The sequence below is a fragment of the Acomys russatus genome, chromosome 9 (genome assembly GCF_903995435.1).
Source record: "Acomys russatus chromosome 9, mAcoRus1.1, whole genome shotgun sequence".
Lineage (NCBI taxonomy): Eukaryota > Metazoa > Chordata > Mammalia > Rodentia > Muridae > Acomys > Acomys russatus.
The window spans coordinates 3484868-3511875 of record NC_067145.1 but is presented as its reverse complement, the minus strand read 5'-3'; the positions used below and the strand labels follow the sequence as shown (position 1 = coordinate 3511875).

Here is a 27008-nt window from a genome sequence, read left to right as displayed (position 1 = left end):
CTATCTCTGTTCAGTTTTTTGAACTTTCTCTCTGAGCTCAGGCTTGCCCTTCAAACTCTCCTACAAATATGAGTCAGTGGACACTGGTCCATTGGCAGAGGTTCCTTGTGTTGTGGAGACGAAGGGTCCAACTTTAGGAAATGGTTTTGCATTTCAGAAAAGAACAGACAAACTGAAAGCAGGGTTATCTGGCAGTGCTCAGTATTGCCAAACCCTGACCGCAGCAAGGAGGTAGAGGGCGGGTTAGGGAGGGAAGGCTCCTGGGTTAGGAGAGGAAGGCTCCTAGGTTAGGGAGGGAAGGCTCCTGGGTTAGGGAGGGAAGGCTCCTGGGTTAGGGGAGGCTCCTGGGTTAGGGAGGGAAGGCTCCTGGGTTAGGAGAGGGGAGGCTCCTGGGTTAGGGGAGGAAGGCTCCTGGGTTAGGGAGGGAAGGCTCCTGGGTTAGGGAGGGGAGGCTCCTGGGTTAGGGAGGGAAGGCTCCTGGGTTAGGAGAGGAAGGCTCCTGGGTTAGGGGAGGGAAGGCTCCTGGGTTAGGGAGGGGAGGCTCCTGGGTTAGGGGAGGAAGGCTCCTGGGTTAGGGAGGGGAGGCTCCTGGGTTAGGGAAGGAAGGCTCCTGGTTAGGAGGGAAGGCTCCTGGGTTTAGGGAGGGAGGCTCCTGGGTTAGGGAGGGAAGGCTCCTGGGTTAGGGAGGGAAGGCTCCTGGGTTAGGGAGGGAAGTCTCCTGGGTTAGGGAGGAAAGGCTCCTGGGTTAGGGAGGGGAGGCTCCTGGGTTAGGGAGGGGAGGCTCCTGGGTTAGGGAGGGAAGGCTCCTGGGTTAGGGAGGGGAGGCTCCTGGGTTAGGGAGGGAAGGCTCCTGGGTTAGGGAGGGAAGGCTCCTGGGTTAGGGAGGGAAGGCTCCTGGGTTAGGGAGGAAGCTGGTAGGAGGAAGGCTCCTGGGTTAGGGGAGGAAGGCTCCTGGGTTAGGGAGGGGAGGCTCCTGGGTTAGGGAGGGAAGGCTCCTGGGTTAGGGAGGGGAGGCTCCTGGGTTAGGGAGGGAAGGCTCCTGGGTTAGGGAGGGAAGGCTCCTGGGTTAGGGGAGGAAGGCTCCTGGGTTAGGGAAGGCTTCCCCCATAAAGTATCTCCAACAGAATCAGAGTACACCTTGGCTTGACTTTAGACTTTGACAAAGCAACAGAACACAGCAAATCCTTTTTATTTAGAGAACATATTCAACATTTTCTTCAGTTTCATGAAAGGCTGAAGCGGCCATTACAAGATTGTCAAGGGAAGGTGTACAAAGATTTGTAGAATTGCCTGGCATCTTACTAATCATTCTGAAGATTTCCACAAGTCACAATATTCTGAGAAATTCCATTTGGGAGGAGAAGTGCCAGCGGAAGAAAAGACAGTAAATCACTAAGTCCACTTCTTTCCTCATGGCCCCAACTTCACCTACTCTTGACCCTCCCACAGTTAGGCCACCTGGCTAGCATAACTGCCTGAGAAATGGTGATCTCTAAACAGCTGGTCTATGTCTCCCCCACAGGTGAGGGAAGCATTGATCTTCCGCGGCTAACGAGCAGTCTGAGTGCTTGCTAATGCATATGTGCCGCTTCTACAAATATAATTGTTTTCTTGGTTTTTATTCTTGGTACACTCACATTTCTGCTATATGAACATTCATATCATAGCTAAATAATAATCTAGTCTTTGATATTTATTATTGATGTAAACATCACAATCCTTCTCAGTGCTGATATGATTCATTCCGAACTCTGGTTTAGGAGTCATGTTGGGCAGGGTTTGGATCTTTGCTTTGTCTCTTCCTGTCCCTCTTGAGAACACTGAATTAAATAAGGGCATATGCACAAAGGCAACCACATAGGATGAACAAAATCCACAGATGGTCAATAATGATAGTTAGATTGGGTACCGACTCCCGACAAAATCAACAGTAGTCTATGAAATCTCACCATTTTCATACACTGCAGTGAATTCCCAGGAGAAAAGGACCCTACGGCAAAAGCCTTTGGAGCAGTCATTTGATTTGAAAGTATTTCTGGTTTGTGGGACAAGCCTGGAGGGTCAGTTGAAAGAAGAGTAAAAGTGAGGCTTTGGGCCCCCCTACTCCCTCTAGACCTGGGACCCCTCAACTTGACCTAAACCTGGGATAGAAGGTAGAGTCAGGACTCCAGGAAGGAGAGCAGATGGGGCCACTACAGCCACAGACCTCCTGTTCAGTAGAGATCTCTTGTGAAAGTGTGTGTAGGACAGAGAGCCAGGGGGAGGGGGGGCAGAGAGAGAGAGGGAGAGAGAAGAAGGCAAAGGAGAAGACTAGAAACATATGCCTCCTGGATTGCTATAGCAACGGCTCAGATAAGGAACCAAGGGAATCTGGGGTAGAAATGGAGGAAGGGGGCAGGTCTGAGGACAAGAGTCACTCAGCCTTGTCTGTGGAGTTGCTGACACAGGGCCTTGAGCACGGGTGCTGTCTTAGCTTGTTCAGGGCTGTTAGAACAGAACATCACGGGTAATATATAAAAAGGAGAAATGTATTTGGCTCGTGCTTCTGAATGCTGAGTGTCCAAGGGCACATCTGTTCAGCATCTGGTGAGGGCCTCCTGCTGCGTTACCCTGTTGTGGAAGGTACATGGTGGGGGCGCAACTCACTTCTGTTTCTATAAAAATTTAATACTTTATTTATTTATTCACTCATTCACTAATTTGTTTGTTTGTTTGTTGTTTTCGAGACAGGATACCTGTGGCCCAGGCTTGCCTCAAACAAACTACCTATGCAGTCTGGGATGACCTTGAATTTCTGAGCCTCCCATTTCGACTTTCAAGAGCCAATCCCTTCAGCAACCGGCTAGCCTACTCCCATAGTAACTAGCACAATTAGTCAAATTCTGAGGGCTCTGTCCTTGGGATCTAGCCACCCAGGACTGTTGCACTAAAGATTTAGGTCTATTTTACAAGGTGAACAAGAACTTTCGGGGCCGCATTCAAGCCTTGGAAGGTACTATTGATCAAGATGGAGGGGTCAGTAGGTTGAGCTCTTCTCTTGGTGAGGTAATCTGCTTCTCTGAGGACGTCTTGGTTCACGATTCTTTTCTTTCATCCCACTTTGGTTCACTTATTGATTCATCAAAAGCCCCACATGAGCACTGGCAGGGGGTCTGGCAAAACTCTGCTAGTCTCTGTGATGCCAGGGGGATAGGAAGTCGCATCCTGCCTTCTACGGGGTGGGGAGAAAGTGACAAACAGACAATTACAAAACAGTGTGAGTAGTGTTAAGACTGAGGCCCACAAGGACACCAAAGAAACGTAGAGGAGAGGCATCTAACCAGACTCGGGGACGGGGTGGAGAAATGAGGTAATGTCTCAGTTGAGTCATGAGAGACGGGTAGGGAGAAGGGCACTTCATGGAGAGGAGCAGCAGGTTCAAAGGCCCAGAGGCAAGGAATGGAACGGCATCAGTGTGATCCCTGCCAAGCTCTTAGGTATGACTGGAATGTAGAACGCAAGAAGGGGCGATAGCATGGATGGTGTTAGAAGGATGAATGGTGTGGGGTGGGGACACATACACATATGCTGCTCAAAGGGAAGTTTAAAGTGTAAAGTGATAGGGTCCCATTTGAGACCTCGGATGGTAACTTAAGCATAGCAGTGAAGGGTCCAAAGTGGAGCGCAGTCAGTTCTTGTTGTAGACAGAATCAGCCCCTTGTCTTCGTTGTAAGGGCTTAGATTCAAGTGGCTATTGGGATAAAATGACATAAGCAGATTCCAGTGGAATGAAGGTGGGGAGGAAGGAGAATGAATACGCAAATCCGTTACTGAGGAAGAAGCTGACACTTGGGAGGTTCGGTGTGAAGGGCACAGGCGAGAAAGGATGGAAGAGTCAGGATTCAGGGGCAGCGCAGGTCGGCTCCAACTGGTGCCCTTTCCCCTGCACTGTACTAGCGCTTCTCTCTGATCAGACTAGCTGCACCTCCCACTTAGCACTGTTGTTGGGGCCAAGCCTCTCTTCCTGAATCTGAAGGGACAGATCTTCTTCAGCTAGGGCTTTGCGCTCAGTGTGGTTCTGCCGGGACATTCTCACATGCATCCATCACAGTTCTAGCCTTTCTCGAGGAGCGGGAAGCAGACAGCATCAGCATCATCTGGGATCTTGTCAGAAATGCAGCAAATTCTTAGGCCATTTCTCACTCGGGACTACTGAATCAGACACTCTGGGAGCCAAGCCCACCATTTACCTTAAGGAAGCTTTCTTGGTGGTTCCATCAATTTAAAATTTGAGAACCAAGCTGGACATGGTGGCGCATGCCTTTAATCCCAGCAGAGGCAGGCAGATGGATGTGAGTTCAAGGCCAGCCTGGCTTACAAAGGGACTCAAGGCTACACAGAGAAACCCTGTCTCGAAAACAAACAAACAAAAATTTGAGAACCAAAATTTTCATCCCTTACTCTTTGATCCAAATCAAACCTCAAGTTTGCCATGAGTTTTCCACTTTGCAATTTACAAATGCAGAGAAAGCCCAGGGGTATCCCCGAAAGATGACAGCATGCATGACAGCCGCCCCCAGAGGACAGCACCGAGATTTGAATAAGCTCTTGCTCTGGGGTGCTGTGCAGACTCTAGTGAAGATTAATCCTCTGAACCTATGAGATACGTTGTGTGCTGTTTTGCTTTGTTTCCAATTTTATAACTGGCTCACACCCACATAGAGCAACCAGTCTCTGTCCTATGCAAGTTCCCAGAGATCTCAAGATGTAAACCTTACAGAAACTGTTTAGATCAACACTTGTCAACGTGTGGGTTGGGATCCCTTCAGGAAGTTGAAGAACACTTTCACCGGGGCCACATAGCAGATATTTACATTATGACTCATAAGAGTAGCAACACTCTTGTTATGACGTAGCAACAAAAATCATTTTATGGTCGGGGTCACCACAGCATGAGGAACAGTATTAAAGGGTCACAGCATTAGGAAGGTTGAGAACCACTGTTCTAGAATGCCCAAGCAGAATTTCTAATTTTTGGCACCTTTCTTGTTTGATTATTAACAGGAGGAAGTGATTGGAGATTTGAAGCCAGGCACTGAATATCGAGTGAGCATAGCAGCTTACAGCCCGACGGGCAAAGGAAGGCTCAGCTTCCCTCGGCATGTGACCACTTTGTCTCAAGGTAAAAATGGGCTTGGATTAAATAATAATGGGAGGGGGCTTCCCATTTATTCATGCCTTCATTCATCAAAAAGCACATGCCAGGTACTGTATCAGGCTCTAAGAGGCCACTGGTGACCACAGTAAGCATGCCTCTGTGCCCTCAGAGCTCAGCAGGGCCAGTCAAGACATTATCTGTTTAGCATATGGAGACAGATTGTCAAATGTGGTACCCACAGGCTGCCAGGACTTACCACATAGGAATGCAAGAAGAACTCAGTGAGACAATGAGACTAACAAGGGAAATGGAGGAGGGGGTCCGGCAGATGTTCATCCATGTGGTACAGAGGTGGACACTGGAATACAATGCTAGGTCCACTGTTCACACTGCGCTCACTGTCAGGAAGTGACAAAGATGTGTCTCCACCTGCATTACAAGAAGTTCTTAGAAAGGTGGAAAAGTTTCCCTGGCCTAAACAATAGTGTGTACAAAACTAGAAAGTATGTGAATCTGGACATGTAGACAGTAGCATGTACCAGGTGATGGTACATGACGGCACGCACCAACATGTCCTACCACTGCTATCTATATGGTCATCAGTACATACACAAAACACACACACAGAGGTATCGAGAGGAAAATAAGCTGCAGCAACAATGGGTATGCAGTTTCCTTGGGAGTAGATACCAACCACAACATGGAAACAGATGAATGGTTGATAGGAGATAGGGGTGTGGCAGAAGATTCTCAGGGGTACACATCATAGGTCTCATGGCCAGTGAAGCCAACTGAATTGCTTGCCAGCCGGAGGTTCTGGGAGCGGGAAGGAAGACAAGATTTCAATGAGTGTGAGTTACATGGTGAAGTTATCTGGTTTTGCTGCTTGGCTTGGGTTTTGAGGCCCTACCAAACAGATATGGTTCAGTAGTAGAATGTACACCTATTTTGGATGTATCCAATCTCACCTCACCATAGCCAAGTCTAGCTGTATGTCTCATCCTGCCTAGATTCCTGCCTGCCCCCTGCAGCACCCCAGCAGCCACGTGTCCTTGTGGTTTCTGATTCTGAAGTGGCCCTCGCTTGGAAACCTGGCAAGGATGAAGGAAGTGCCCCAATTCAGTCCTACGCTGTGGAATTCATTAGGTAAGTCACAGGTCAAGTCACAGACCACAGCGACTCCTCCCCGGATGATGTAAGAAAGGGCCAAATCGTCACTGGACCTCAGCCATGTGTGTGGTTACAGTAGTACAGAGCCTTGGAGGATGGTGTTTGGAATCAGGCCAACATTTATTCCTGAATATTCGTCTTGGAAGAGTGGTCATCGATGACAGTGTCCCCTCTCCCTACTGTCTGAGCCAAATACTGTTCTGAGCTCTGAAAATCCTTTATGTGCCTTTACTATCAAGTTGGCCTGCATTTCAGGGTTGAAACCTGTTCTTCTGACTTTAAAGTATTGTATTAGAAGTAAATATTTGATGGGCTTTCTCAAAAGGAAAGGGAAGAACTCCTTACATACAAACAGCAAGCACTGTGACCTCCAGATCCATACTACCTTAGGGCAAGTTTCTAAGTTTGAGTTCAACTTCCTTCCCTCCTATTACATTTTAAGTAGTCATTATTCAGTTTGACAGACCATAGAAATTCATGTGGAACTCATGACTGTCAATGCTGCTGTGCAATTTTATTTAAAGAAGAAGAAGAAGAAGAAGAAGAAGAAGAAGAAGAAGAGAAGAAGAAGAAGAAGAAGAAGAAGAAGAAGAAGAAGAAATGGCGAACAAACCGAATTCCCAATACAAGGTCTTCGGCCTGAGTTTGGGTCTTCATTTGATTCTGGGTGGAAAGTGCACAACTTGGGTCAGTCTGGCCTGCATTAAAGATGAGGAGCTCCTCTGAGGCCTCCATGTTGTGGATTCAAAGAGACTCGGCAGAGCCTCACTCCTCAGGCTTTCTGCAGCTGGGGCAAAGGGTCGTGTCAAGATCTGATGAGTTTGGGTGGTTTTTTTCTGTTTTGTTTTTGTTTTGTTTTTTTCTGTCCTGACCTCCCAGTTTATTCCTGGACTGTGGGAAGCAGACATCTGTGTCTTCCGAGCTCGTTTGCAGGCAGGGCCTGCTGAATTCCAAGTAGCAGGAACTTGAAAGAAGATTGAGGCAATAACATATCAGCTTCTGTGACCATAAAGTCTCCTGGCAAGTCCGAATTCAGGGAGCCCTAGATCCATGGCGCCTTTAGCAGTCTGTCCATCCATCTTTCTGCTTTATTGATTCGTTTTCCAGCCGACTTCCCCACACCCTTAGGTTTTGTGGTCTTCAAGCTTAGCTCCCTCCTTTGACAAGGGTATGGATTTCTCCTGAGACCTGGCCGAATTTCAATGTGCATTCTGATTAGGCAAGTCTAGGTCTTTTTCGTTTTCCAAGCTGATCACAATGGTCAGGGTAGAGAGAATTTATGAAGTTAACCAAGCACTGGTCATACCATAAGCTCTGAAAGCAGCCATAGGTGGGAGTTTCAGGCCTGGAGTGTGTAGGCCCAGTCTTCAAGATGGGTAGCCCCTCAAAGGGAAACTGGAAAACCACTCTTGCAAATGGCAGGGGAGGAGGGGGTGGAAGAGAAGAGGAAGGAATTTTTTTTAAATGAAGGAAGAGGGGGACAGAGGAAAGACAGATTGAAGGGGGAGAAGGAAGAAGGGAGGAAGGAATGTGCAAGGGGAAAAGAAAGGATCAGGAGGGATGCTATGGTGACATTCAAACCACAGGAGGAAAAGACAAAAGATGTCTCTTATCACTTAGAAAGGAGGGTCCATGGAGGCCTTTTTACGGTAGGTCCCTAACTCTGAGCCACTTAAAAACAATTATGTTAGCAGCCATTTGTTTACAAGGAGATAGTGTAAAATGCATTAGAGAAACGTAGCTAAAGAAATCCTTTGCCACTGTACCAGATGCTACTACAGTAGCCAACATCCTGCCTCACCAACTGCAGCCCCTTTTGGTCCGTGGTCACTGTCAAGCCACCACTGGAAGACATTTACTGCCACTGATTTCTCAGCACACAGTGGGTAGCAGGAGCCTGTGAGCTGGCTCAGCAAGTAAAGGAGCTTGCTGCAAACCCTCATGGCCTGAGCTTGATTCCAGACCCCAAATGGTGGAAGGGGAGAACCAAATCCAGTAATTTATTGTCTGACCTCCACATGTGAGCTGTCATGGAAGTATGCGCGCGCACACACACACACACACACACACACACACACACACGCACGCACGCACGCACGCACACACACACACACACACACACACACACACACGCATGCACACACACACACGCACGCACGCACACACACACACTGCAAAAATGAAAGGCTACCAGTTCAGCCTATGGTGATGCTTCAGATACTGAGATTCAGACAATCTCAGTATTTGTGACTCATTTACAGGCTCTGACTGAAACTTCATGCCACCTGGAGTCAAAAACCGAGATTTAGTCTTCTTCATAAAGTAGTGAGCCACCAGCTTTCCTCTCAGAACTTCACTCATTACTAGAATTTATAGCAATAACCGGATGAACGGCTGCAATATTTAAGAGGAATTCTAGCCTGGGTTGGTTTTCCCAGCCCTCAGATGTTGGTACTGAAAACATTTAAGGATCGCTTTTTCCTCTGTTACTTTATAGTTCTGGTGCAGGAGGGCCTCTGGCTTGCTTCTGAACTCCATGCTCAGCCCCAAAGGACTACGCCAATACAATCAATTTAGAAAGAATGGAAAACAATGAAAAATGTCTCCCCACCCTGTTTCATGGAGAAATTATTTAGGACGTCGGGATGCTCTGATATAATCGGCTCCTTGCCAAAAGGAGCAATCAAAAGACCGGCTGGCGTAGACGTCAGCCGAGACGCCCAGTTAACAAATGATGCCTTGTGAAAGCAAGAATTCTTTTTTTTAATTATTATTATTTTACCTTCAAAGATGAAAATGTCAGAAGCACCTTGCAGACTGGCACAGGGTCCTAGGAGTTCTGCTAAGCATTAAGGCCTCAAGTAGATGAAAACACTAACCGTTTTCGCAAAACTAAGACCCCAGGTGTTACAGGCAGATCCTTTCAAATTTCAGTTCTTCATTCTGTGATGGCTCCTAGTAAAACTCCTGCTCAGAGCGCTGGGAGCTGATAGAGATAGAATCCCCATGCAGCAGCTTTGGGAGCTATTTGTAAACTGCAAATGAAAAGGCCTGCACTCCTCTTGCAAACTGCCATTCAAGATTATCATTGCTCGATATTCTACCCATCTGTTTGTCATTTGATTAGTTTAGACCAGTATGTAAATTGAGAGGCTGAGGGAGCTGAAGGTCAAATAGATTTCCTTTTTAATGTAATGACTTAATGTTTCGGACTTCACACCACAGTTCATTTATATGGGGAGTGAGATTTGCGTAAAACTAGACTGTTAAGCAGACAGTGAAAGCTCCATTGAGTACACGGGGTTTTCTCTCACTCCTGTCTCATTGGCCCTGGCTTATCTATGGATTTGTGTCTCTTTTCTTAGAGCCGGGTGCTTATTTTTGCAGTCTTTAGGTCCCCCAAAGGGCTCCACAGAATTTAAGGGATCTCTATATTTGGTTGGAAGAAAACTATATTCTTCCTATTTGGCAAATGAAACTAAGCACTGCGTTCATAAATCAATGGTGACTCCAAACTACAGTGGCAAAGCAGTTCCTGGGGCTTTTGTCACTGTTGAATTCATCTTTTCTTATCCCATTACAATTGTTGCACATATCTCAAAATAGCAGCCAAGTTTATCACTAAACTAAAATTATTACCTTGACTGAAATTGGTTCTTAGTTTCTCTTATTTTAATAAAGCAGTTAAAATTAAAATACCAAACTTATTACTTCGGTTATTGCTGCCAACATAGTGATTGTGATCTTATGTTTAAAGTTACCCACATAAAGCCGGTCGTGGTGGCGCACGCCTTTAATCCCAGTACTTGGGAGACAGAGGCAGTCGGATCACTGTGATTTCGAGGCCAGCCTGGTCTACAAAGTGAGTCCAGGATGGTCAAGGCTACACAGAGAAACCCTGTCTCTAAAAACCAAAAAAAAAAGTTACCCACATAAAACCATTCTAGGAAAGGGCCTTTGTCAGACAGTCACTGTGGCATACGAAGGTTAAAGACTATAATTTTAGGTCAGAAGTTGACAGGCCCTTTCTTGAAGGACCAGATGGCAGTTTTGCTCTATCGCCAATATGAGGTCTGTCTCAAATAATCTGCTATGCCACTGTCACGGGAAAGCAGCTGTGAACTTTAAGACCCCCAGGGACTGTGTTTCCATAAAGGTTAATGGCTGAATTTTTTGGACCACTGGCTTAGGATATCCTCTTATTCCTAACAAATTTAAATTTTCTTAAATATCCTATTAAAAGAGCCTACTATGAACATTTATTTATACAAGCCCATGTTATTAACAAATATGTGCCAATCATGGCTAAGGGATTTAGAGGCAACTAAGCTGTGCCCCAAGCTTTTGGACAGTGTCATGAGGGATATGGCTGAACATAGTCCCGAGTGGCAAGTGGCGCAGCATGTGTGGGGACACGGTCTTTGGGGGATGCGTGCTCGGCATCTGAACTTATTTTTAATCTTGAAAGTTTTAATTGACACATCAAAGTTGCACATATTTGTGGGTGACCCAGTTTGGAAGGCGTCTGGGCAGGCTTCTTACATTAGCAGAGGAAGGGCACAGCAGAGATAACCACAGAGGAGGCAGGAGGAAGCAATAGGGAAGGCTTAGGCTAGAGGAAGCCACTTAAGCAATGGCTTGGAGGCAAGAAGAAAATGTTCCTGCAATTGCTTAGAAAGCCTGGAGCTATGCATGGCGAGGGAAGAGTAAGCACAGGTCAGACAAGAAAGGCATTAAAAAGAGTTCACTCTTTATTCTGAAGGGAGAGGGGAACCATAGAAAGTTTTAAGGAGGAAAGTGATTTTTGGTATTTGCATTTCTGGAAGACCATGCAGACTTCTCAAGGAACCCAGAGGTGACCAGGGCAAGTCCCAATGATTTGTGTGCCTGCAGTCTAGAAAGAAGGACAGAAAAGTGAAAGAAACTACATCCAGTGGTGATAATCTGTGACAGAAATGGTGGGTTCAAGGCAGTCGGAGATTTCACGTGACACTGGCACCTGGGCTGATGTCCACGAAGAATAAAATGGGGAGGGAGAGAAAATTTTAAACTGTCAGAGAATCCGATGTCCTTCAGCAAACGTTAAATGTTAAATTGGGGAACCATCATGGCTTTGAAAGAGGCCACAGATATCTGGCAGTACCAACCATGCATTTGGTCCACTCTGCCTCAGGCTAGCCAGGCAGCCCCCACTCTTCAGACCACTCTGCCCGTGTTACCACGTCCCCTGCAGGGTGGCTTTCTGCTCCAATGGTGTCTGCCCTAGTGGAGCATAACTACCTTGAGCCCAGTTTCCCAGCTAATGTCTGTAAGGTGCTTAAGCTTCATAGTCTCAGCTTCCAGGACACTGGTTTTCTAACTGCAAAAGATGATGGACTTGAAGGTATTTGAGGTGGTCCTGACCTGCCATTGTTCAAAAAAAGGATATAATAAAATAAAAAATAAAATACAAGAGGATGTCACAAAAGGCATAAACAGGGGTTGTGAAACTTATTTCAGTTGTGTGTGTGTGTGTGTGTACATGTACATGTATGTGCACATATAAATGATGTTCATAGGGTCATAGTGCCCAGTGCATGTCTTTCTGTGAATCATAGAAAAAACATTGTTCTGAATCAACATGGATTGAGGTCAGAGGCCAGAGGTTCCCTACCCTGTCCTAGGAGTCACTTTTACTCACCCTTCCATGAGTGAAGGCTACCTTCCTCTGCTTATGTCCAGGCATTGAGGCAGGGGCCATCCCTCCCAAGGCGTACACCGTTATTCCTGATCATTCCTAGTTGCCACCACAAGGTTTCCCTTCTAATAAACATCCATTGTCTCTCTAAGAAGCCACTGGACATTCTAGTCTTATATGGAAAGCCTGGAAGTGTTTATACCATCATCACAGGATACAGTCTTGTTACTTTCCTAAAGATGCTCTTCTACATTTTGTGCATACAAGCCAAGCAGTGCCCACCTTTAGAGCTTTGCCTCCAGTAGTCATGGACCAGATGAGTCAAGCAGGGCAGGAACCTGGAGGCAAGAGCTGGTGCAGAGGCCATAGATGAATGCTGCTTACTGGCTTGCTCCCCATGGCTTGCTCAATGTGCTTTCTCATAGAACCCAGGACTGTGCCCTTGGGTGGCACAACCCACAAATGGCTGGGCCTTCTTTCATCAACCACTGATTGAGAAATGCCCTCCAGCCTGATCTTAGGGAGATATTTTTTCAGGCGAGGACCCTGCTCAGTTGAGTCCCTGATGACTCTAGCTTATGTCAAGTTGACATAAAACTAGCCAGTACAGAGAGTCCACATCCCAGACAAATATCTTATTCCTTAAATTTTTTTTATTCTTAAAATATGACTCTTTTTCTTTTGAGTTCAAACTACTAAAATCTTTACTAATGTTTTTGACTTGGCCATGTAAAGCTATGCCCTCTTTATCCCTCTGAGAATCCCTCCCACCACTCTCTATTTTTTCTTCTTCTTAACCACTTACATTGTTCTTAGAAACCCCACCCCTCTTACGCACACACACACACACACACACACACACACACACAAACACAAACACTCTTTCTCCTTCGCCCATTTCCCATTTGAACTTCTGTGAGACACATAGGTATTCTAGGCTAATAATTTAGAAACCCATTAAAACAACAATCATTAAATATTTTCAATATATTTATTTAGAGGCAGAACATCAAAAAATTTAATTATCTTTTCTTTCTCCTTTTCTCACAAGACCTTCAGTAAAGTTTTTCAAGGTGCTTGCAGTCCAATTCTATGTTGTGTTGGTACTATTCCATCCTGCAGAGGCCCTTGAAGAGTGTGTGTGTGTGTGTGTGTGTGTGTGTGTGTGTGTGTGTGTGTGTACTCATATGCACTCCATCCTGCAAAGGCCCTTGAAGAGTGTGTGTGTGTGTGTGTGTGTGTGTGTGCATGTGTGTATGCTCATATGCGCATGCACATGTGTGGATATATTGGGCATACATCAGTTTATATGTACATACTCATATTAATTAATTTTCTCACTGCTGTGACAGAACTCCAGACAGAAACTCCTCAAGAAAGGAAATTTATTGTGCCTTGCAATCTGAGGGCATAGTCCTTTGTGGGATGGAAGGCACGGTGGTGACAGGCACTCTAGCTGTGGTGGCAGGAGCTTGGAGCAGATGGTCACATGGCATCCACAGTCAGGAAGCAGGGGGAGATGAACGTGCTCCACTCCACTTCCTTCTTTTTAATTCAGCTGGGATCCCTAGGGACCCTAGTTAAGCCTAGGGAATGGCGCCGCCCCCATTCGCAGGGCCTCTTCTCACCTCAGGAAACCTCACTAGAAACACATTCACAGACAACACCTCTGAGCTCATTCACGTTCATAATAGAAATTAGCCACTGCATTCCCCTATTTACCTACTTAGAAGTCCTCACTGAACAGCACTGAAGTTGTGAGAGATTAGTTTTTAAAATTAGTTAAAAGCATAACTCATTTTAAAATGATATTAATACCTTAAATGCTCCTTTTAAAGATAAATTCTGTAAATGCACATCAGTTCACCACCTTGTTAGTGTAAAGCTATGGTAGTTCTTTTGTGTGTGGGTCCCTTGACTGGGTTGCCACCCTGAAATTCTTATGTACCTTGTACGTCTTATCTGTACTAATAGTTTCTTTAAGAGAACCAAAAATGTAAAGTCATTTGCAATTCTGAGGGAGAATTTTACAATAGAATTTTACAATAATTTCCCAGTTTTCCCTTTTTCTTGGTTCAAGGACAATTATTTAGGTTTCAGCTTTATCAAGCCCTTAAAACACAATACAGCTACCATTCATTTGACACTTACATTTCATTGCTTTCTGTAATATTAATAATTATAATGAACACAGAAGTTACAACATGAAGTCAGATACAGTGGCACATCCCTGTGATTCTGCATGCTGGAGACTGAGGCGGGAAAATCAACATTTGAGAGGAGCCCAGGTTACAGAGTGAGGCCTTTCCTCAAACGAACAAGTACTAATAAGTTCTGGGAAGAAAATTGACTTTTGGGCCAGGTGGTGGTGGCGCACGCCTTTAATCCCAGCACTCGTGAGGCAGAGGCAGGAGGATCGCTGTGAGTTCGAGGTCAGCCTGGTCTACAAAGCAAGTCCAGGATAGTTAAGGCGACATAGAGAAACCCCGTCTTGAAAAACCAGAAAGAAAGAAAGAAAGAAAGAAAGAAAGATAGATAGATAGATAGATAGATAGATACATAGATGAAAATTGACTTTTGATAAGTCAGGTGCTTGGTTGGTAGGAACAAACAGAGCTCAAGGGTGAAGTAGAAGTTGAGGCAGCACCTTGAGAGCGTATGGAGAGAGACGCCGAAGGCTTGTTTGCCCACTCATAGTTAGTGTTTCCCTGCATTGTGCCCATCTTTTGTATAGATCAAATGCACGTTCTTATCAGGGGCTTATTCATTTTCTTCGACTGTCCCACCTTCCCACAGGTACTTAGTGCTTAACCCACATAGTTGGTGTAGCTTTGATCTCTCCTCCACCCAAGGATTCTCCATTTTTCTGCATCCAAACACTTTCACAGTTTGATTTAAGTTCTTCCTGGTCCTTGTGGAATTTCCACAAGAGTCTGGTTTATATAGAACTATTTTAATCCAGTTCTTGGGGCTCGGGAGACAGCACAGCTATTGAAGGAGTTTGCTGTTCAGTTTCTCAGCACCCATGCCAGGCAGCTCACAATCACCTGGAACTCCAACTCCAGGAGATTGGCTGCCCTCTCCTAGCCTCCCAAACATTTACACATGGGTGACACTCACACACACACACACACACACGCATGCACACACACGCGCACACATATACCATGCATAAAATCAAAATAAAATTTCAAGTACAGTTCTTAAAATATGCTATTTTGCACTGACTTCCTGCTGGTTCTTCCAAATTCTGTTCCTGCGCTGGCCCAAAGATGTGCTATTCCTCCAATTACACTATTAGCTCCCTGAGGCGGGCTGTCCTATGAGCCCCACAGATATAGCTCCTGCAATACACCCTACTGAGATAGACACCAAAAGAATTTCATTGTACCAAGAAAATGATTGTTCACTAAGATGGGCAAGGTGATCAAAGTGATATAAGAAAAGGAAAGGGAAAAAATACGGTTCTGTACCTTTAGGTATATATTTCCTTTCTATGTTTACAAGGGCAGATCTGGTTCATAAGCTTTGGGGATCATTATTATCTTTGAGAATATGATTGAAGCTAGTGGGCCTTTTCCTAGAACAGTAAAACTAGAGCACAAATACAAAAAAAAAAAAAAAAATACTTGCTTATAATTTCTGGGGACCTTCAAATACTCAGGCTGGGTTCTAACATCACTCATGGTCAGCGAGTCACCAAATGAATCCTCCCTGAGCATTTGAATTGACTCCTTGAATTCTGAGTAGCCATTGCTGAGTCTGGATCCCCTCCCCAGAAACCCTTGTCCAGTAACTCTGGAAGTCAGCCATGGATCTCCTGCCTTAGCCCCTCCTGAGGTGTGAGATGGCTGGCCTTGCCCTGTGCCATTTCTTGGAAAGTGCTGGCAAGTGTGAGAGCTCTGTGGCTGGCCCTCTGTTCTCAGAGCAGCAGCACATTCTCAGTCAACTTCCCCTGCTTTGGCCTTTTCATTGTTGGGGAAGGTGCCAGGATAGTGTTGCTATGGTGACTTGACTGCCAATACCGTAGTTAGGCTAAAAGTCCCCTCCAGTGGGAGAAGATAAAGCTATTGTTGAGGATGGTTTAAGACAATACTTCTGCGGGGTTATCTCTCTCAACTTCACCTTCGTCCTTTGTACCTCAAGAGACTCTGGGAACAATGAAATGAAAAACCTGACTCCAAACCAGAGGCTAAGTATTAAAGGTTTTGAACTGTTATTCAGTCTGCATGAGCTATATATTACGAAATTAAATGTTAATGATTTCCATCATTTTTGTTGGAAATAGTATTTCCCCCTGCACGAAATGAACACTGAATATGAAGTGCCCATGTTCCTCCCTCCGCCCCGCCCCTCCCCTAGTTTTGCATAAAGATGGCTGCAGATCCTTGCAAGGAGCTCTGGGTAAACAAAAGCACACCCAAAGAGATTAAGATTCCTTCCTCTAGAAAGAGCACAAGGGAAGCTTAGCAAATAATAGGAGAGTTTTATCTAAAGACCACATCTCTTCTGCCTTTACTTTTTGGTATCTCCAGTGGCTTTCCTCCGTGAAGTGATTCTGTGCTAATGTGAATTTGCAAATGAGTTCTCTTCACTCATTCAGCTTTTCTCTTTGATGATAAAGTCATTTTGAGAAGAATTCCACCTTTAGGACAAGACTTGGAAGAGCTCAGCCCTGCTTCCTCCACTAGGCGTGCCCTGTGGCTTTCTTTGTTTGCAAACCAGGCGCTGTCACCTAGTGTGGTGAGCCAGGCACTGTCCCCTAGTGTGGTGAGCCAGGAACGTCTGTTTCTTGGGCTTTTAGTAAATCCTGCTAGACAAAAAACCAGGCAAGGACATATTTTAAAAAGGGAGCCCACCATCCAGGCTTCTCCTCATACTTCTTTTTCTAATATGTTCTTCACAAAAGACAGACACCAATGTTCTGTTCTTTTCCTGCTACTCTTTAAGCCCCTGTGAGCGGGGGTGGGGGGGGCAGGGAGCCAGGTGAAGGGGCAGTAATCGCCTCTGCCATCATCAGCGCAGTTGTTAATCCAGGATCACGGTACCTGTTTGCCTTTTGCTTTGGTTTTGGTGTGTGTGCGTGCGTTGTTTTGTTTGAATTTAACCCCATCCCATCAACCCAACTTGGCCTCAGCAGTTCTCAGTTGTGACCTTGGTCAGGTTTCTTGCCCTTTCAGAGCTTTAGTTTCTCTTTTATATTAAAAGCAGAAGCAAAACACTGCTCTGGTTAATGTCAGTGCCTCCTGCAGAGGGCCTTTGTCAGAGGTTAGTAAGTGAAGGTGCCAGAACTACACTCGGCACTTTGAAACATTTGGTAAGGGCGAGCAATTTAACAGCCATTAACACAAGCCCTCCAGTTAGGCCCCAGCTAGGCACTGCCACTTCCAACTTTCACTTTGCCTTTTTTACTACCCACAATGCTCTTCTTCCCCTCTAGCTAGAGCATCCAGGTAGAGCTCTACTGTGCAAAAGAGATGTAGCCCTATTCTGGATGAGTTTATGTATGCACTGTATGTATGCATTATGAAGGTAAAAAGAGAAAATAAAATTTAAAAACCTAAAGATGTATTTGTTTTATTATTTTATGTGTATGGATGTTTTTGCCTGCATGCATGCATATGCACCATATGTGTGTCCAGCATCCCCTGGGACTGGAATTACAGATGGTTACGAGTCATGACATGGATGCTGGGAATCGAACCCAGGCCTTCTGAAAATATAGGTGCTCTTAACCACTGACCCAACTCTACAGCCCACGTAAATAAGTTTTAATAAAATATTTTAACTTGGTATATCCAAAATATTATCATCTCAACATGAATCCAATATATATAAAGATAAAATCAATTTTATATGTACAGAAGAGATAGTTTTCTTCTTATTTTTTTCCTTTAAAAGCTTGTGTGCATTTTTTTTTTTTTTTTTTTTTTACTTATAGTACATATTAATTCATGCTGGGTATGTCTCAAGGGCTGACTAGCCACATGGAGTAGCAGTACACTATGGGAATGCGCGGTAAGCAAGCAGCTACGAGTTATTAACTTCAGAAGTAAATGTGTCCCCTCAGTAGTGGCTGGAACATATTTATGATATGGTACTAGAATGCGTGCCAAGAACATGTACTTCATGTACCCTTCATGGCATGACCTTGTCTAGGTCCCTGCTTTAGTCACATTGTACAGATGGTAAAACTGAGACTTAAGGACAAAAAAATAAAATACATAAAACAAACAAACAAAAGGGTCAACAAAAGCAGAGCTCAGATTTGAACTTGGCTCCCTCCAAATCCAGAGATTATACTGGCTTGGTGCATGCTGCTTCCTTGGTTAAAAGTCTAAGCGGAGACTGACCTCCTCTGCAAGGCCCTCAGAAGCACATGTGAAGATTCAGTACATCGACGCAGGCGTAGCTTATTAAGACTACGAGTGTCTGTGAACGTAGTCATCATGGGTGTTCCCATGGCAACTCATGCCGTCAGTCACCCTATAAAATTTGTACTTGTTTACTCGGGAACAGATTGCGAAGAGATGAACTCTGTTCCCCTGACCTCTAGGGATGGGGCCGCCAAGGAGGAGGCTTGTTGAGGAAACATCTGGGAAATAGAATTCTTTCAGATGAGCTTTCCAGTGGGATCCTTAGCATCGTGGTCAAGGCCGAGCAGGCAGAAGTAGACAGTCTGTAAGCAGTGCCTAAAACGGGCCCTAAACATGATCTACTTGCTTTTATTGGCAACACTTACAGTTGATGACGTCATGTTTTGAAAGCCGAATCACTTACAGATAGGAAATGTTAACTCACTTTTATGAGCGTTGCTCTCGGGGTGAAAATGGTGTTAGCTCCCGTGGCCGGCCAGCCTCTTTTCCCTATGGTATTTCTGAACTGTTGCTTTTCTTATTTTTATTCATTAAAGACCAGATTTTGACAAGAGCTGGACCGTAATCCAAGAGCGGCTGCAGATGGAATCCATGGTTATCAAAGGCCTTGATCCAGACACCAACTACCAGTTTGCTGTGAGAGCCATGAATGCGCATGGCTTTAGCCCACGCAGTTGGCCCAGCAACACCATCCGGACGCTGGGTGAGTGCTGTACCTGCCCTGAGGAGCAGGGGCAGCTGTGCTGTTGTGGTTGCTTCTCAGAGCCTTGATTGCCTGGGGTTTCTTAGTGCCCAACTGATGAACAGACTGGGACCGGGCGCTTCCCAGGCTTCCTCCTGCCGTTTTCCCAGACCTTTGAAGGTTCCACTTAGTACAGGGACACGAGGCTATTTCTGTTCTAAGCAGTCAGGGAAGGTTTATTTTTGCATCGTCCTTGGGGAGTTTGCGGTTGGTTTTTGTTCACAATCTCGGGGCAGATCACGCAGCAAGAGATGCGCAGTCTCTCTCGGCCTCTCATCACCAGTTCATCTTGGAATCCTGGGGGAAAACGCTAAGAACCCTTAGACTCCTCAGGGTTACTGCCTGTCTGCCAAATCAAGGAGTCTCAGCTGAGTGTGGTGGGCACCTCTAATCTCATTCCTTGGGTGGCGGAAGTAGGAGAGTAGGCATTAATTCAAAACCCGCCTAGGCTACTTACTAAAAACCTTTCTTAAAAACAAACAAACAAACACAAAACAAAACAAGAGTCGGTCAAGTAACATCTGCCCCTCTGAGTGGTGATCAACACAACTCAGGACAGGTTTGGCATGCTAACAAGCAACTTGGGGGTCTAGTTGACTGTACAAGTTCCCAGGGTGCCTGTGGGGACCTGGAGGGAGCATAGGACCAATGTTGAACAATTAAACAGGATTTTCTTCAAAGTCAGATCATGCTTCTGGGTCTGAGGTTCAGCAAGCTGTCACGTGATGTCAAAAGCTGTATTTCCATTAGAAGGGTTCAGGCAAGCATGCCAAGCTTGCCCAGCCCAACTTCAAAGTCTCTGTACTTTGGAAGTAGGGTCCCATTTACATAAACCTAGAACCATGGGTAGTCAGGACTCAGAAGGGGAAAGCAAGCACATTTTTGTTTGAAAGCGTTATGTCTTTGCAGCTCAGCCCACAAATTCCTCCAGAAGAGCCTTGCAGCTGCTACAGGCCCTGTTTAGCCAAGAGAGGGGCTCCAAGAGGGAAACCTATCCTGAGTGGTTGGTTTTCCTTTGCTTGCACAAAGCCCTGTTTTTGTTGTTAGAATCTGAATAAATAACCCCCTCCCCTGCCCCCATAGCTGGCTTCCAAGGCTAATACTATTTCCTGGGGATTTGTGCTCTTCTGAAGAGTGTCCATTCTGTGCCCTGCAGTGTTGGGTTCCCCTTCCTCAAATTGAATTATTGGAGTGGCAGGGAGGCCTCCCCTCAAAAACTACTCCCGACCCCTCTATGCCCCATGCAACAACTACAATGGAATAGTAATTGTTCAGAATGGAGAAGCTGCCCGAACAGACTCTTGGAATGAAGAAGACCCTTCTTTCCACGTGAGAAGCTAGCAATTCTACTTCAAGGGCAGACCGCCTTCCATTCTTGCTAAATATGTTCTCTTCTGTCATCTTAAAATTGCCCAAAATATAGATAACTGTAGCTAACGGCTCACTGTACTTCAAAACATGGAGGTTGTCTTTGGCCCTTCGTATATGCGTGTGTTCGTTGCTCTTACCAAGCCTGTAATGTACAGCGTTTCTGTTCCCCACCTTCCATCTGTTCCCAGTGTCCTCTACTTCATAGAGTGAAGAAAGAAGAAAGATGATGCGTAACAGCTCAGGCTGACCTTAACCTTGGATGGGTGTGGGAGAGTACACTAGCTTAAGGAACAGATGGGTGGCTGCGTAGAGCATCCCTTGATAATTCTCTTTCTTTAAATGATGTACTTATCTTTGAGGTTGTTATTATTTTTCTCTAATTTTTTTATGTTATTTTTAATGGAAAAGGCAGGGAAAGAGATGCAAAAATTACTTTATAAATATGAGATGTTTTATGGCATTTTTGACTCCTGGGGAAGTAAAACTTTATCGGTTCATTGTACAATTGTGTACAAAGGATAACAATGCCAAACAAAACAAAACAAAACAAACAACAACAAAGCAACTCCTTCCTCCAAAAAACCCCACCAAACCTCAGTGAAGACTTTATAAGAACTTATTGTTGTTTTCAGTGTTTTGTTCTGTTTTTGAGACCTGATCTCAAATAGCTCAGGCTAGCCTCCAATTCTTTATGTAGCTATGACCTTCTGATCCCCTTCCTCAGTGCCAAAAATGCGGGCATGTGCCACTGTTCCCAATTTATGCCAGGGTGGGGTTTTAAACCGAGGGCTTCATTCATGTAAAGCAAGACTTTGACAACTGAGGTGTATTCACAGCCCGTTGTATTAACAAATATTCTTAAATAAATAAGAATCTGATGCTTTTACGTACATATGGTTACTCAAAGTAGGATAACTGACTGAGGCTTTATTAGATGATCCATTACATGGAAACATAAGAGTGCACTGTAAATGATGCTTCACTTGAAGTTTTCCTCTTGGCTACACTACTGCCCTGGAAAACCCTTTATTCTAGCACATTCTTTGTTTTATTTTGGCATTGGTAGTAAACTATATTTGCTTCCCAAACACACTTTGTTTTCCTGCACAAAAAATTACACACGAGCCGCGCGGTGGTGGTACACACCTTTAATCCCAGCACTCGGGAGGCAGAGGCAGGTAGATCTCTGTGAGTTCGAGGCCAGCCTGGTCTACAAACCAAGTCCAGGACAGCCAAGGCTACACAGAGAGACCCTGTCTCAAAAAACAAACCAAAAACTTACACGCATGCCAATTAGCATTATCTGAGCATTGATGAATTTGAGGTATTAGGATTGACACTGGAAAGACTGCTGAGAGCTGTGTCTTCTGCTTACCACTTTACCTGTGAAACCGGGTCACTTCTCCCAGGAACTGAGGGCTGGACGGGTAGTATCCACTTCCTACAGATGGAGAAAAATAGCATCTCTGAAAGATTACAAATTTTCCCAAGGCTGATAATTACAAAGACAGGATTTAAGATGGGTTTGCTGGCTACGAAGCTATTTCATTGAGTATGACTGAGATCGCTGAGGGGAATCATTGTGCTAACACACAGTAGGTGGTACAGCAGAGGTTAAGCACAATGGTTCAGTGAAGGAAGGGCTAGTCTCTGTAGAATCTAAGGACTAGGGAGGTGCTGGCAGCACAGGACCCAGCTGCCAACATTTGTATTCCCCCCCCCTTTTTTTTTTATCTTTCTTTACAAAACAGAAATATTCCTTTATTATATAAGTCTTCTTCTTTGTACCCTTTGTATTCCTAGCAACATCCCACGCTCCATTCCTAGACCCTGACAACCACTCCTCGGTTTCACCGTTGGTCTCATTTCTTTCATTTTATCATTTTGGGAATGTTGTGTATAGAGAGTTGTGCAGTATAGAATTCGGGCACCTCGGCTGCTCGTGGATCTGACAGATAGTGCTGGGAGTCTGGGGCCCAGTCTGTGTTCAGCCAAAATGAAGACAGAGTGGTGTGGGAGAGGCTTGACAGATGTGCGCCTCCTGTGCTCCAATCTCATTCAAACACAAAACAGAATGGGAAGAAAAAAAAAAACACAATGAAGTCTCTAAGTATCTGGTCCTCTCTTGAGAAACAGGGCTCTTTTGGTCACTGCTCTGCAGGATTCACTGCCCTGCATTTACCTCAGGCCTCTCACAAGGAGGCACCTCCCAATTCAGTTCCTATGGTATTTCCATGAGAAAGTGGAAAATTAGATAAATAAAACTTTCAAAAGACTAAAGTTCCCTTCTCTCTCTTCTTATCCCCATCCTGTGGTATTCCTTTGATCCCGTGAGAAGAACACCATCAGTGTTATGATTCGCCTTTGGTCTTGTAAATGACTAGCTGATAAGCCAGGCTGGGCCCACCCCATGTGTGGTCACTTACCTGCTGAGCTTCATGATTGGCTCAGTCAGGAAGCACAGGGGCAGGAAATAAAGGGCGTAGTAAAGCTTATGCATATTTTCATAGACAAAGATTTAAGTAAAACTAATACATGTAGAATCAATCCTGAAATGCTGTAACTTCCCCGAGGAATGGACTGCGACCTTAGCACCCAAATCATTTAGTTTCTAATGTTTCATCCTTGTAATATAGTTAGAAAAAGAATCAATAAATTCTTTAATGAAGTAGCTCTGGGGTCCTCAGGGCAGTCCCAAGTACATGTATTCTTTTCACTCCTGCCAATAGTCATTTTGTTCTTTCTGCCTCAGGCCTTTGGCACCTGCTGTTTCCTCTGCATAGAACTCTGTCCCCTCAGATGGTTCTGTGGCTCTGTCAGCCCCCTCTATTTCTGCTTTTAGGTCGTAGCTCACTTCTGTGGGCCTCTGCTGTACTCACATGCCCTTACTTTGTTTTCTCTCTAGCAATGTCACTGTCAGAGACTGTCCTGTGCATTTAGTTATGTGTATCATCTCCCCTGGCAATGAGCTCTTTGTTGGAGCTGGAGCTACTCGGTCAATGCTGACTGCCCAACCCCTTCCATTATGCCAGCACTCCCTAAGTGCTAATGAGTTTGCGTGTGGGTGTGACTTAACCAGCCAAGGGCTGTTTTGGAGGTTGAGTGACTGCATGGGTGATGTCAAATCAGAGGCAGGTAAGGGTGATCTAAAAGATGACACAGATCCAAAGTGGGCTACCCAGTGGCAAAATTCTTAGGCAAAGACATTGAAGCCTCCAGAACTACAATGTTACAGAAAGAAGAAAGAAGTAAATAGGATTAAAAAGAAGAAGGAGGAAAGCCTGGCAGTGGTGGTGCACGCCTTTAATCCCAGCACTCAGGAGGCAGAGGCAGGCGGATCGCTGTGAGTTTGAGGCCAGCCTGGTCTACAAAGTGAGACCAGGACAGCCAAGACTACACAGAGAAACCCTGTCTCAAAAAAAAAAAAAAAGAGGAGGAAGAGGGAGGGAGGAAGGGTAGAGTGAAGAGCCCCAGTAATTTAAAGTTAAGGCACTAGGGACCTAGGGACAAAAGAGGGGGCTTGCTGATGGGGCATTAGAAGGAATATTTGCATCTTATTTCAAACCAAGCCCTCATCTCCCCACTGTGTTTTTTCTTAACCATCAGAATAACCTCTAATGTTTTCTTTATCACCTTTGCCTCTGGTCCCGAGAAGTTTCACTGTGATCTTAGATCTTCAAAGACTTTGTAGAAATGTTATGTTTGGGTTTTTGCCATCTCCCCAAATCCAAGTTTTTCTACAGTTTTAGATTTTCCTCCTCCAGGGATCCAAGACAGACTCACATGGCTCCAATTAGTCAGATTTCTACACTAAATGCTGTGCCCCAACCTTCCCAGTGTCTGGTGATGTCTGTTTCTATCTATTGCTCTGAGATTGGGGCACTTGCTTTTACCTTTCCAACTATCTTTGCTGAGACCAGCTTCAGTATGCCAGGTTCCCCAGGTACCTGAGATATATATATATATATATATATATATATATATATATATATATATATATATATATATATATATATATATATATATACACACATATGCAGAATAGATTTTTGCCTCTCACCAGTTTCAAGTAAGGTCTTCTGTTTGGTAGTGGTGGCCCGAATTTGCCTGTAGCAAGAGTGCAGACAGGGCGCACATGGAGACAGGTGGGAACCATTCTGAAGCTATGATGTCACCTTCCGGCATCCCCCATTGCCTGATGCACATGAGAAACCCTTACCAATCTTGAGCAACCCCTCTAACTGCCCTGCAAGCCCTGTTCCTCTACAGAACAAAATCTCCTAGCCAACTCTTGGCTTGAGGGATCAGTAGATGCTCAAGGTCACATACTTTCTCTTTTCCTCAGTTTCCCAATCTCTATGATCAGCACAGTCATGTCTGGTGAAGGTAGTAGTTTCTAATTCCCAGGCTTGTTTTGAAGAAAGGTCTATGGAATGGAAATTATGCCATCTGCTTATTCTCTGAGTGATGAGAAATGTAGATGGTTAATGGTTGTTTCCTCCACGTGTACTTACTAAAGGGCAGCCAGTGCCAAGGACAGCCATCACCGAGTCTATTCGCTTTTCCTCTATGACTCCATATCCTGAGCTCTAGCTATGGCACAGGAAAACAACATTAGTGTCCCAGAACTAAAAAAAAAGAAAAGAAAAGAAAAAAAATCCCTTAACCAAGAAGTGGAAGAATGGAAGAAGTCATATGAGTTAGGGACATTGGCATTTTTGGAGAGAGTTTTTGTGGTATGGAAGTGAGGGCTTTCATTTATCCTTTAAAGTTTCCATAATTGAATCTATGACATAAATTAAGAACAGAAATGGTAACAGGAGAAAAGGTCTACAGACTTACTATCACAATAGCACTGCTACCAAAAAGGAGTGAGCCCCACCCCACACCCCCAGTGACACCAGTAAGCTTGTATACCCACTTGGTGTGCTAGGTGAGCCCTACCCCACACCCCCAGTGACATCAGTGACCTTGTATACCCACTTTCTGTGCTAGGTGAGCTTAATCTCGCATGGCTGTTGGAGTCCCTGGAGAAGATGTGCACAGTGAGGTCCTTCTAGGAAAAGCATTCAGAAGACCTGGCCTTTCTCCCTTGATTTTCCTCAAGAGTTTCCAGGTGACAGTGTCAGTCATAGGCACATCTAGGTTGTTATTCCTTGAAGTCTCTCAGTGGACTGGCCAGCTCAGAAAGATTTCCTTTAAGCTAAAATAACTACACGAGCATGATACACCATGTGCTCTGAAAACAACAAAGTCCCATGGCCTCCCTACCATACGGCAGCTTTAGGCTGCTGGTCATGTTGGTGCAAATGCTAAAGAGATTGAAGCCAGAGGATGGTGAGTTCAAGGCTACGGCTGGGGACATAGCTTAGCTGCAAGAGTTCTTGGGTAGCATTCACAAAGTCCTACCTTTGACCTCCAGAACCACGTAAATGGGGTGATGGCACATTCTTGTAATCCCTGAACTCAGGAGGTGGAGGGAGGAGAATTAGTCATGGAAGGTCACCCTTCTTCCCACACAGGACTTCTAGGCCAAACTAGGCAAGAGATCCTGTCTCGAAACCAAACCCCAAACAAACGACAAAAGCCTCAAGGAGGATTAAAACCTAACAGAGCATGGAATTATACTGTTGTGACTCTACTTTTTGTTGGTTTTTTTTTTTAGTCTTCCCAAAGTCAACAATGCACTCACACAAGGATCCGTAAATTTTTCTATGAAGGTCTAGTTAGTAAATATTTTAGGCTTTAGACTCAGCTATTATTGAAGAAGGCACTATATATATGATAAATAATATGCATGAGTGTACTCAGATAAAAGTTAATTTATGGACACTGAAATCTGAATTTCTTATAATGTTTGTGCATCATCAAAAATTTATTCTTTAAAAAAAATTCCCATTGCTTCTAAAAATGCCAAAACCATTGTCAGTCCATAAACAAGACAGGTGAGCTGCCCTTGTCTTGTGGACTTGTTTGTTGTGCTGTGTACTGCACCTCTGGAATTTATCCCCCAAAATTTAAGAGTCTCTAGGAAATCTCGGGAGTCCTTTTTTTTTTTTTTTTTTAATAAGTAGCAATTTTGCCAAGCTTGGACGGAACCAATTAGCACATAAAAATGTATTTGTTCCCCTGGCAGACCTCTGCAATTTAATTTTTGGAGAATATTCTTAAAGAAAAGACCCAAGAGCTTTAAGTCAGGAGCAGGGGAAAGGGGATGGGCTGCTCAGTATGAAAGAGAAAGGAACGTAGGGAGGGGAGAGTTGCTGCACTGGGCTTTTCTCCAGGGTGGAGGGGAGGCCTGTAAATTAGAGCTCCATGGATTTGTAAATCTTAGGAATGGAAGATGGAAGCGGAGACCAGAGGAGAAACAAATCACTGGCTTCACCCTAGCACAGACCAACCTGCATTTTAAGTGTGTATCTGAGCATAAACACAACTGCAAATGTGATTTTACATTCAGGGTGCCCCCTGCAGTAATCGCTCTATTGATTTGCTAATGCCTGGATTCATGTAAATCTGAATTACACCCATTTG

The 27008-nt window shown here is 44.8% G+C and overlaps 1 protein-coding gene across 1 annotated transcript in view; it reads left to right on the top strand.

Annotated features, from left to right (window-relative positions):
* The window catches only part of Egflam (EGF like, fibronectin type III and laminin G domains), a 168204-nt gene that overhangs the window by 77987 nt on the left and 63209 nt on the right, over nucleotides 1–27008 (top strand). Inside the window, exons 4-6 of the mRNA XM_051150935.1 lie at nucleotides 5044–5161; nucleotides 6148–6283; nucleotides 18898–19064. Of these exons, the coding sequence (XP_051006892.1) occupies nucleotides 5044–5161; nucleotides 6148–6283; nucleotides 18898–19064 (421 nt within the window). The remainder of the gene's footprint in view (nucleotides 1–5043; nucleotides 5162–6147; nucleotides 6284–18897; nucleotides 19065–27008) is intronic.